The 11,347-nt window shown below is 48.2% G+C and overlaps 2 protein-coding genes across 2 annotated transcripts; both read left to right on the forward strand.

Moving 5' to 3' along the window:
• The first annotated feature begins 358 nt into the window (after positions 1-358).
• Positions 359-1,960, forward strand: LOC127292246 (cinnamoyl-CoA reductase 1-like). Its single transcript, XM_051321603.2, has 4 exons — positions 359-636; positions 722-879; positions 969-1,157; positions 1,248-1,960. The coding sequence occupies exons 1-4, from the start codon at positions 483-485 to the stop codon at positions 1,779-1,781; spliced, it is 1,035 nt and encodes a 344-aa protein (XP_051177563.1). The 5' UTR covers positions 359-482; the 3' UTR covers positions 1,782-1,960.
• A 5,520-nt stretch (positions 1,961-7,480) lies between these two features.
• LOC127292248 (cinnamoyl-CoA reductase 1-like) lies at positions 7,481-9,071 on the forward strand. Its single transcript, XM_071818569.1, has 4 exons — positions 7,481-7,757; positions 7,843-8,000; positions 8,090-8,278; positions 8,369-9,071. Exons 1-4 carry the CDS (start codon positions 7,604-7,606, stop codon positions 8,888-8,890), a joined length of 1,023 nt encoding a protein of 340 aa, XP_071674670.1. The 5' UTR covers positions 7,481-7,603; the 3' UTR covers positions 8,891-9,071.
• Positions 9,072-11,347: the final 2,276 nt, after the last annotated feature.

The raw sequence follows: 11,347 nt of genomic DNA on the forward strand, positions 1-11,347 counted from the left end.
ACGTGCTTCGGTTGAAGTTGCACCTTCTTTATTAATCCAAGCTGCGTCTAGTTGCTTTATAAATAATGAAACCTGGTTTGACCAGTCAGTTTTGTTTTGAAAATATGCTATATACTAGTACTTGCAATTATACTGAGCATATGATACTCGTGTGGGTATGATAGTTTATTGTACACCTGCACGACCAACCACATTTTCTTTAGATGGGAACTGCAGTGCCAGTACCACGCTCTGATAAGTGATGACTCAACTCTGGGAAACGCGTACATAATTTGCAGTTGATCCAGATAAGTAGATGACTTAACTCTGGAAAACGCGTCATCCTGGCTATATATACGGCCAAAAGCCCCTTCTTCTCTTCAGTACACAGCTTGTCTGCAACTTGAAACTTGAAATTCATACAAACTCGTAGTAGCTTCTGTCCCCCATTGCAACTCCTAGCTGATATACAAATTCGCTGCAAGCCTGCAAACAACAGAGACATGGGTGTTGATCATGTCAACAAAGCAAACTGCATTGCCAGTGGCCGCGGACGCACAGTTTGCGTGACCGGCGCCAGTGGCTTCATCGCGTCATGGCTGGTGAAGCTCCTCCTGGAGAAGGGCTACACCATCCACGGCACGGTCCGGAACCCTGGTAAGTGGAGCACGTCATGGCTCGTGAAGCTCCTCCTAGATTTTGCACATGCCTGAAGTTAACTTTGTGTTGTATGTAATTTCAGATGATGTCGCGAAGAATGCGCACCTGAGAGCCCTTGAAGGTGCGGCGGAACGGCTGACCCTCTTCCGGGTGGACCTGCTCGACAAGGAGAGTATCGCCGCCGCATTCCGCGGATGCGAGGGCGTCTTCCACACCGCCTGCCCCGTCACCGATGACCCGGTACCTTACTTACTCCTCCAGCCATTGTTGCCCGTACTAGCTGGCTATCAAATGTACGTCGGTTGACAAAGTTTCTTGTACGCATGCAGGAGCAAATGATCGAGCCGGCAGTGACCGGGACAAGGAATGTGATCAATGCTGCGGCGGACGCGGGCGGCGTCCGGCGTGTGGTGATGACATCGTCGATCGGCGCCGTGTATATGGATCCTAGCCGTAGCCTCGACGAGGAGGCCGACGAGACATGCTGGAGCGACCTTGAGTTCTGCAAGAATACCAAGGTTAGCATAACCTACTCTTACTTTGTTGGAAGCACTATCTCGACGACGACCTGCATCTCACAAGTGGATATACAATTGCAATGGATGCAGAACTGGTACTGCTACGCCAAGACGGTTGCGGAGCAGGCAGCGTGGGAGCTCGCCAAGCAGAGAAACCTCGACCTCGTTGTGGTGAACCCGTCTCTGGTGTTGGGCCCTCTTCTGCAGGCGTCGGTGAACGCCAGCACCTGGCATATCGTCAAGTACCTCGACGGCTCCGTGCAAACGTACGCTAACGCGGCTCAGGCGTACGCACACGTCCGAGACGTCGCTGACGCACATGCGCGTGCATATGAGGCGCCCGCCGCGAGTGGCCGGTACCTCTGTGCCGGCCGCACGCTGCACCGCGCCGAGGTGTGTCGCATACTCTCCAAGTTCTTCCCAGAGTACCCCATTCCCACAATATGCAAGGATGAAACAGGAGAGATGAAGAAGGGATGCCGGTTCAGCAGCCGTAGGATCAGGGAGCTCGGCGTCGGCTTCACGACCGCGAGCCAGTGTCTCTACGAAACTGTCACAAGCCTCCAAGACAAGGGCCTGCTACCCGTTGCGACGCCGATATGTCTCCATGACCACTTTAGTTAATTGCACTTACCTGAGTGCCCGTTTGAAGATTATAATCTTGTTGTACTAGTCCATGCATGACTCGTGCTTTGCTATGCCCGTCTATTTTTCGATTTTTACAAGTAGAACAATGTAAAGAGTATAAGATCATGTTGCTCCGATTATTGTCAGTTTCCTGTGACACAGTTCATATTTAGTAAATCTAATCTAATCGGGAGTGATGTTTTGGAACATGGGAGCATATGCTCCCTATATTTTGAAATACATCTTACACATATTTTAAATTTCAAAAAATTTGAAACAAAAAATTCGCACGTACATCTTCACGTGCTACGCGCTCACAAAGTCGTTTCATAAAAAATGAACTTATCATGTGACGTGTGTAAAAGAGACAAAATTCAGTGCTGAAAACTATGCTTTTCACTGGATAAGTTTTCTCTTTTTTACATAGGCCACAAAAAATAATATTTTTTCGTGAAACTTGACGCATACACATATATTATGGAGATGTACATGTAGAATTTTTTATCAGAATTTTTCCACACTTCGAAATATGTTTTGTTGGTAGAGGGAGCATACGCACCCGGGAGCCGAATTGAATTTCCGTAATCTAATACTCTCATATTGTAGTTAAATTAATACAGGAAATGTACAAATGATGCATGAAACTTTTAAGTTGTTTCCTAAAAACAATTCAGTGACAATTGGATCAATTTTAGCATTGTCTCTAGTTTAATGCATCATCAAGAACTAGATGGACCTGGCTCGTCTTGCCACACCGTTCTTGCTACCATTGTTTATACTCTCAAATTTCAAGACCTTCTAAATTTCATACTGTAGTTTAATTACTTCCTGATTTCAAGACCTGTACATTAATTTGGCTGATACAACAACCTCTCTTATTCAGAGGTCATGCCCTGCTATAAGGCATGACGTACAAAAGATAACTAACAATTCCTTCCAAGACACTTAGTTTAGGTTTTCACATAGATTCAAATTCTTGTAATCTTCTTTTTATTTTGTTTATTATTCATCAAATTCTTGTATGATAAATATTGTAAAGACAATGTATGTGTGTGTATGATCAATAAAGCTCAAGTTTTGCTTATGAGCTAATTTGTAAATGTATCATTTACTTATGAATTATTTGTGTATAAATATTGTGATTTGGATTTATAAAGTGATTTGAATTATGAATTCATAATTCATTTATATTCTTGTTTACTTATTATTTGTTTGTTTGAATTCAAATATGAATTGTCAATTCAAATCATCTCCCAAAATCAACAAGTTAAAAAAGAGATCATGTCAAAATTCTTAACCTCACATTGCCTAACCCTAATTGCAATGAGAGAGAACCTCGATACCTCTTAGGTTTTTATGTAATAAGGTACGGAAATTTCCCTCGTTTTGCGATGAAATGCACATCCCAATTCTAAATCTACCCTTCGATGTTCCTATGTTCTGGGTTATTACACCAGGCCTTGGCACGACTGTCGGATGATCTGCTCTGCTAAACTGGATGCTTTGGTTTGACCAATCGATATATTCGGGCAAAGTTGCCATAGCCACTTCTGCAAGCTTTATCTTCCGCAAAAATTTCTTGGCTTCTCTCTTTGAAAAACTAGCTTTGTGAATTATGTTCACATGCCCTCGAGGGACAGGGTAAACTTCGGCAGGTACATAGATATCGTCGGAAATGGGGTAAACTTCGGCAGGTACGTAGACATCGTCAGTTGGTACGTACGGATATTCCATTACTTCTGAATTAGATCTTAACTCCTCACACAACATCTGAATATCGAGGAACTGCCGATAGTCCTTGAGAAGATGCGATACCTTCTCGATATTGTCCTTCGGGTCGACGTAAGCATGCAAGTAACATGGGGCAACAAGTTGCTCTGCTGCTGGAAGGTAAGGCACCCGAAAGAGGCGATCATGTCGGCCACGACTTCTGGCTAATTGCGCGCGGTAGCATCCTTCGCAATGCTGATAAGGACGGCTTGCAGCTTGGTCAATTGCCTCGTAACGAAGATCCCTTCTCCTCTTCCGGCGTTCCTGCCTGCTCCCAATGCCACCAAGATTTCTCTGGATGCTTATGTCGCTGTTGTCGATCAAGTATGGTGAATCCCCCCGCGTCTAGTGGTGGAACATCGATTGTTGGGATTGAAGTCCTTTCTGAGCCTGGCGCACCTTAGCCCGGAAGTCGAAGGAAACCTCCGGAGTCGACGATAAAGTGAACACCGCCAAACGTTGTGTCCATGTCGCTGCATAACTCCGAAGGAGTTATACGCTACACATTTTTGCGTGGAGTAAACTCGAAGGATCCGCAGGGGACCGGGTCCGTTGAGTCTGAAGGTGTTGGTGACGTTAGCAAGAACGCAGCCGATGTTACTGGAGCAGCCGATGATGTGCGTTGTGTCGACATGATTCCCACAGACGGTGCCAATTGTCGGGGGTGCTCCCCGGCAATGCCCACCATGAGGGGCTTAGGGTTGACGGAATCCTGCAGGTTAGCACGGGACATCAGTAACCAAACAAACGGGGAGAGAGATTTACCCAGGTTCGGAACCCTCGATGAGGTAACACCCTTATTTCCTGCTTGTCTGATCTTGATTATCGAGAATATATCGAGTTACAATGGGGTAGCCCATGGGCTATGGTGGTGGTCTCGCCAAGAGGCAAGGGTTCTATGCTCTAGTTCTGATCTTGCGGTGGTTCTATGTGTGTAAGTTGTGTCTCAGTAGACTCTCTCCTGGCCTTTATATAGCAGGCCAGGTCCCAAAAGATCTGTCCGGACTCGACTAAGGTACAAAGAGATCTATCCTAATCTTTCATTGTATTGCATCTTCTTGCCTTGTTCATCAAGAATCCTTCTTCGGAGGAGTCTCCTTCTCCAGCACCAACGCATAGGCCCACCTCAGATGTTGGGCAATCTTCATGGGACTCTAGTTGGGCTGGAGTAGGTAGCTTAATGTTGATTACCCGAAGGGTAATGCCCACATCACGCTGTGTGGTGAACTACCGCCGGGGCCGACATCTCATATGCCCGCCTGATGGCGAGCGCTTCGGCGCTCGCTTGCGCCTCCCCGCCTCCAGGACCTCACAACGATCGATGTCCCGCGGATTTCAACCCACCTTAATAAACTCAGTATGGAAACAAGAACATGCCCAACAAGAACATTTCGACCAATGGACAACACAATTAGTTGTGGTTCATGATGCCATTCATATAAACTGTACTTCAAATACTACTAGATTTAGATGTGCGTTTTGGCGCACGATTCCATAGAATTCGCACCAACTTATATTTTGTATAACGATAATTAAAATTAGGTGGGAAATGATAATAAATGAAAATTTGAATTACCAATTTCAAAGTCCTTAGCTCGGGAAGTTCAACACAAACTAAGCATTGGGTGGTACATTGAAACCAGATGCACACGCCTGTAAGATTTGACTAACAAAAATCACAATCCGTTTCTCACAAGTATATAATGTCATAGGTTTATAGCTACCTACTAGTTTGTTCACAACTCAACAACAACAAACACTTTCAGTTCACTTTTTTGGATAAAGAATAACTTGCAATTTTTGGATCAAGAATAACTTGCAGATACATCTAAGTGAAAGTAGCAAAAGACAATTAAATCTTACCAAATATCGATACTCTTACTTTTTGATACTAGCTACATATGTCATATGCACTTGCAAACATCATCATGTAGTCGCTATGCGGGGTGGACTAAGGCCTTTGAAATGTCACAACATCCACCGGCAACGGATGATGTTTGCAGCGATGCGTGAATGGAATATTCGTCGATGACCTCTGCACACATTTCTTCGGCAAGCATTTGGGATACGAAAGATTTGAAGATTTCAAGTTAAAATTAACCCTGATTTGTCATTCTTTATTTTTTCAGGAACCCTTCAAGATATTGTTGCCGCCTAAATCAACACAGCTAAGGCGGACACACCTCAAGTACATCGCTAAGATGGTTAAGATTTTTGGAGTGTGTGGGGCTTACTCTTGTGGACATACTAAATGGGTATAGACGTGATGGGGTCATATACTATTGGACCGGGGTGGCCCTAAGGAGATATGGTCTTTGGGGCCTACAGGTTAGCCCATATGCCAAGGACCAATACGAAGTCCCGACCGGCTAGAGGATTCCTAGATAGAGACTTGGAGTACACGAACTTGCCGGTGTGCGACCTTAGGATTATATAGCATAGTTGGTTAAGGGTTATCAAACCCTAGTCCCAATTTACTGTATAAGTTGGGGCCCATGTAGCCCTTAGGGCATGATACAATCAACGATCAACATTATTGTAACCTATGTACTTGTTGCCATATAGTGATTTATAGCCGGAGTAGAAATCCGCCAACACGATGGATATTGAACCTTGGTAACCCGTGTGTATCATGATCCTAGACATCCACCCACCTATCACCCTACTTCTCTCTATGCCGTAAGGTACCACCTATGGTGTACGTGTCAACATACCATGACAATAGGTCCCACACATGCGCTCCTCGGAGCTCCCTATCAGAACCAGTGCTTCCTGTTCCTACGTGAAGGGTCATCTGTTTAGCCTAGGCAAACATGGGCTTCACGATGCCGCTGTTGCGAGTTCTTCTAGAGTGGCTTTCTCTGAAATTGGATTCACTGGAGTGATGATAATGATACTGATGTTCAACCTCGACGACGGCCCTCGTTTTCGACATTGTATGTGCAGTTTGTGTTGGTAGCCAGGGTGGCTGTGTGCGCCCTCGCGATTGTCTTATTCCATGACCTTTACTCAGTGTGTTTTTACCGGTTTTAGGCTAGTTTCCCAATTTTTAACTAGTCAACCCTCTTCTTCTTAATTAGTAATGAAAATGGCAAGCCTTTTTGCTTGTTTCGAAAAATGTTGTATCACAGGGTTCACTCAGAAAAAACCCATGTGTGATAGTTCTGCGGATGGTTTTCCATAAATTATTTTTGGCAACGACTTAGTCATCGAGCAATTTAAAATCACAGATCGTAAATATGCTTGCCAACAGTTATGGAAAATAAGTTATGGAAAATCGGCCGGCGATGAATGTCCAGTATGGAGTATGGACATGGTGGACGTTTATCAAAATCCTTAGAAATCTGAAATGTTGGACAATCTCAGACAACTTAAAAAAAAAACTCGATACTTGGCAGAAACTAAAAGATCGGTATGCTAGTTTCGTCGATGTCAAACTGGTGTGAAATCGTGCAGCTTGCAATCCACGGAAGGGAATCTTTCTTCTCGTATTCTGATACACACCACCAGCCTTCCCGTAATCTATACACATATTGAACTAAATAATGTGAATATATATATGCATGTACGTGCTTCGGTTGAAGTTGCACCTTCTTTATTAATCCAAGCTGCGTCTAGTTGCTTTATAAATAATGAAACCTGGTTTGACCAGTCAGTTTTGTTTTGAAAATATGCTATATACTAGTACTTGCAATTATACTGAGCATATGATACTCGTGTGGGTATGATAGTTTATTGTACACCTGCACGACCAACCACATTTTCTTTAGATGGGAACTGCAGTGCCAGTACCACGCTCTGATAAGTGATGACTCAACTCTGGGAAACGCGTACATAATTTGCAGTTGATCCAGATAAGTAGATGACTTAACTCTGGAAAACGCGTCATCCTGGCTATATATACGGCCAAAAGCCCCTTCTTCTCTTCAGTACACAGCTTGTCTGCAACTTGAAACTTGAAATTCATACAAACTCGTAGTAGCTTCTGTCCCCCATTGCAACTCCTAGCTGATATACAAATTCGCTGCAAGCCTGCAAACAACAGAGACATGGGTGTTGATCATGTCAACAAAGCAAACTGCATTGCCAGTGGCCGCGGACGCACAGTTTGCGTGACCGGCGCCAGTGGCTTCATCGCGTCATGGCTGGTGAAGCTCCTCCTGGAGAAGGGCTACACCATCCACGGCACGGTCCGGAACCCTGGTAAGTGGAGCACGTCATGGCTCGTGAAGCTCCTCCTAGATTTTGCACATGCCTGAAGTTAACTTTGTGTTGTATGTAATTTCAGATGATGTCGCGAAGAATGCGCACCTGAGAGCCCTTGAAGGTGCGGCGGAACGGCTGACCCTCTTCCGGGTGGACCTGCTCGACAAGGAGAGTATCGCCGCCGCATTCCGCGGATGCGAGGGCGTCTTCCACACCGCCTGCCCCGTCACCGATGACCCGGTACCTTACTTACTCCTCCAGCCATTGTTGCCCGTACTAGCTGGCTATCAAATGTACGTCGGTTGACAAAGTTTCTTGTACGCATGCAGGAGCAAATGATCGAGCCGGCAGTGACCGGGACAAGGAATGTGATCAATGCTGCGGCGGACGCGGGCGGCGTCCGGCGTGTGGTGATGACATCGTCGATCGGCGCCGTGTATATGGATCCTAGCCGTAGCCTCGACGAGGAGGCCGACGAGACATGCTGGAGCGACCTTGAGTTCTGCAAGAATACCAAGGTTAGCATAACCTACTCTTACTTTGTTGGAAGCACTATCTCGACGACGACCTGCATCTCACAAGTGGATATACAATTGCAATGGATGCAGAACTGGTACTGCTACGCCAAGACGGTTGCGGAGCAGGCAGCGTGGGAGCTCGCCAAGCAGAGAAACCTCGACCTCGTTGTGGTGAACCCGTCTCTGGTGTTGGGCCCTCTTCTGCAGGCGTCGGTGAACGCCAGCACCTGGCATATCGTCAAGTACCTCGACGGCTCCGTGCAAACGTACGCTAACGCGGCTCAGGCGTACGCACACGTCCGAGACGTCGCTGACGCACATGCGCGTGTATATGAGGCGCCCGCCGCGAGTGGCCGGTACCTCTGTGCCGGCCGCACGCTGCACCGCGCCGAGGTGTGTCGCATACTCGCCAAGTTCTTCCCAGAGTACCCCGTTCCCACAATATGCAAGGATGAAACGGGCGAGATGAAGAAGGGATGCCGGTTCAGCAGCCGTAGGATCAGGGAGCTCGGCGTCGGCTTCACGACCGCGAGCCAGTGTCTCTACGAAACTGTCACAAGCCTCCAAGACAAGGGCCTGCTACCCCGTTGCGACGCCGATATGTCTCCATGACCACTTTAGTTAATTGCACTTACCTGAGTGCCCGTTTGAAGATTATAATCTTGTTATATAAGATCATGTTGCTCCGATTATTGTCAGTTTCCTGTGACACAGTTCATATTTAGTAAATCTAATCTAATACTCTCATATTGTAGTTGAATTAATACAGGAAATGTACAAATGATGCCTGAAACTTTTAAGTTGTTTCCTAAAAACAATTCAGTGACAATTGGATCAATTTTAGGCCCAGTTCTTTTTAGCTTCAGCTTGTGCAGAAACTGCTCTAGCTTGAGCTGTCTAAATAAACGGCCGTGGAAAGAAGCTCCACATAAAACTACATCGAGTTCTTTTCGGCTGGTCTTGTCTCAGCTTCTTTTGTGAGTGGTACGATGAAGAATCCAAACTACCCCTGGATGGAAAATGGATATGGTAGCTGGCTAATGTATCTGAGTAAACCAGCAAACTGAATCTTGATTCTGGTCGTGACTTCAATCAGACCAGCAGATTGATGGACGTGAGGAGGTTGGAGACGCTCACGCGCGACAGGTCCTGGCCGTTAGCATCCCGTCCATGGAGCAGGGACGCGAGATGGCCAGGCGAGGCCCTGCCATCCGACGGCAACAGCAGACGAGGGAGCCCCTCGTACGAGCTCGAGCTCCGCTCGATGGGGACGACGATGCGCGGGGGTGGCTCGGGGCTAGACCTCCTCCATGGGATGGATGGGGGCGGGCAACAGGGCCGGGAGGCGGGCGAGCATCGGGGGCCAGGAGGCGGGCGGGCGGGCGGCGGCCGGACCGGTTAGGGGCGGCGGCGTTGGAGGAACCCTAGCGCTAGCGCTTGGTATCTGTGGGAGAGGAAAAGAAAAATGGGAGTTTGCTCTGGCCTGTTGCAAGCGTGCGTGGGCAGGTGGCCTGTTCGGTCAACAGCAATCCAGCTCGGTGGCATTTACCTGTAAAATACTGGAAACAGTAGGGGCAACAGCACATACCGCTTCGCTGGAACTCGGGAAGCTGCCGGAAGCTGGGGTACCCTGGCTTTTCTCCAGTACACACGAATCCAGTTCTTTGTGGCTTAGAGCATCTCCAGTCGCGTCCCCCAAACCGTCCCCCAAACCGCGCCGGATCGAGCGTTTGAGGGACGTGTTTTGTTCGTGTCGCGGTTGGGGGACGTCGCTCTCCAGCCGCGTCCCCCAAACGCCGCCTCCAATCAGAAATTCAAATAGATGCATTCAAAAGAGATCGTTCCCGCCGATTCGTCGCGATCAGAGTAGCGGCGATCAAAGTACTGGGCGTGCGATCATATTACAGACCGATGGTGCATGCAAATTAGAAGAAGGGGTTGGGCGACGGCGTCGTATCCTGAGTCGATGCAGGCCCGTCGAGCACGATGACCTCGTCGCGATCTGCCTGTTACCGTGCATGGTGCGTCTGCTCCGTCGCCGACGCAGAGGCCGACGTAGGTGTAGCAGTAGAAGACGCGTCAGCCTGCTCTTGCTGCGCTGCCGCTGCCGCCGATGCCGCTGCCAGGGCCGCCGCGTCCGCCGCCGCCATTTTGGCTTCGATGTCGTCGAGGATCTGGCCTTTGAAGAAGTTGTGCGCCGCTCGCGTCCGGGGAGACATTCCCTCTATCGACGTTCTCAGCAGGGACATGTCGTCCCTGCGTTTCTTGAGCTCCAGCTTCTCCTCTTGCCTCTTGAGCAGCTCGGCCCACCTTTGGTCGGCCTTCTTGGCGCAGGAGATAAAGGTCGAGGAGACGTCGGCGAGGTATTTCGTGATCGACGCCTGCGTCTTCTCAGACGACGCAGCGTCGGCCAAGGCGGCCTTGGCAGCCTTGTTGCCAGTAGGACGCCATGTCGAAGTTGCCAGCGGCGCGTCCAGATCAATGGCGTCCTTTCCCTTGGACAGCGACAAGCGCGTCAACCACCATTTCTCATTCATTTTGAGCTTGCCATAGCAATGCATGAGCACGAAAGACTTGTGACCTTCCGAGTTCTTCGCGTACAAATCCATGGCCCTATCAAACTAACCAAAGGAAGCATAGTCATTTCATCGAACACAATGTAGGCGCTACGGATTATGGAAGAAAGAGTCGTACCAGTTGGGCGACGTCGGCGCCGCTGTCGCCTCTGGTCTCTAAGTCATGATGGTACCCATGGAAGGAGTTCACCGACGCCTGGATGATGGCCCATCGCGTCGACATTGCCTTCTGGCTCCTCTTCATTGGCACTTTCTGGTAGTCGCTGTTGATCAGCTTGCGCTCATCGAACTCGGCCTTGATCCTCGCCCAATACTTCCCGCTTTTTTGGTTGGCTCCGATGATGGAGTCATGGCTCACCGTCGCCCACGACTCGCACAGACAAAGATCTTCCAGAGGCGTCCACTTCGGGCCTCGTGTGCCCGACGCCTTCTTCTTCTTCTTCTTCGTCCTCACGCCGTCCGCGTCTACCTCCACGAGATCATCGTCACCGGC

The sequence above is a fragment of the Lolium perenne genome, chromosome 4 (genome assembly GCF_019359855.2).
Source record: "Lolium perenne isolate Kyuss_39 chromosome 4, Kyuss_2.0, whole genome shotgun sequence".
Classification (NCBI taxonomy): domain Eukaryota; kingdom Viridiplantae; phylum Streptophyta; class Magnoliopsida; order Poales; family Poaceae; genus Lolium; species Lolium perenne.

Coding starts and splice junctions, on each gene's coding strand:
- LOC127292246 (XM_051321603.2), top strand. CDS start 483: ATGGGTGTTGATCATGTCAACAAAGCAAACTGCATTGCCAGTGGCCGC. Junction 880..968: donor GCCCCGTCACCGATGACCCG/GTACCTTACTTA, acceptor GTACGCATGCAG/GAGCAAATGATCGAGCCGGC. Junction 1,158..1,247: donor AGTTCTGCAAGAATACCAAG/GTTAGCATAACC, acceptor CAATGGATGCAG/AACTGGTACTGCTACGCCAA.
- LOC127292248 (XM_071818569.1), top strand. CDS start 7,604: ATGGGTGTTGATCATGTCAACAAAGCAAACTGCATTGCCAGTGGCCGC. Junction 8,001..8,089: donor GCCCCGTCACCGATGACCCG/GTACCTTACTTA, acceptor GTACGCATGCAG/GAGCAAATGATCGAGCCGGC. Junction 8,279..8,368: donor AGTTCTGCAAGAATACCAAG/GTTAGCATAACC, acceptor CAATGGATGCAG/AACTGGTACTGCTACGCCAA.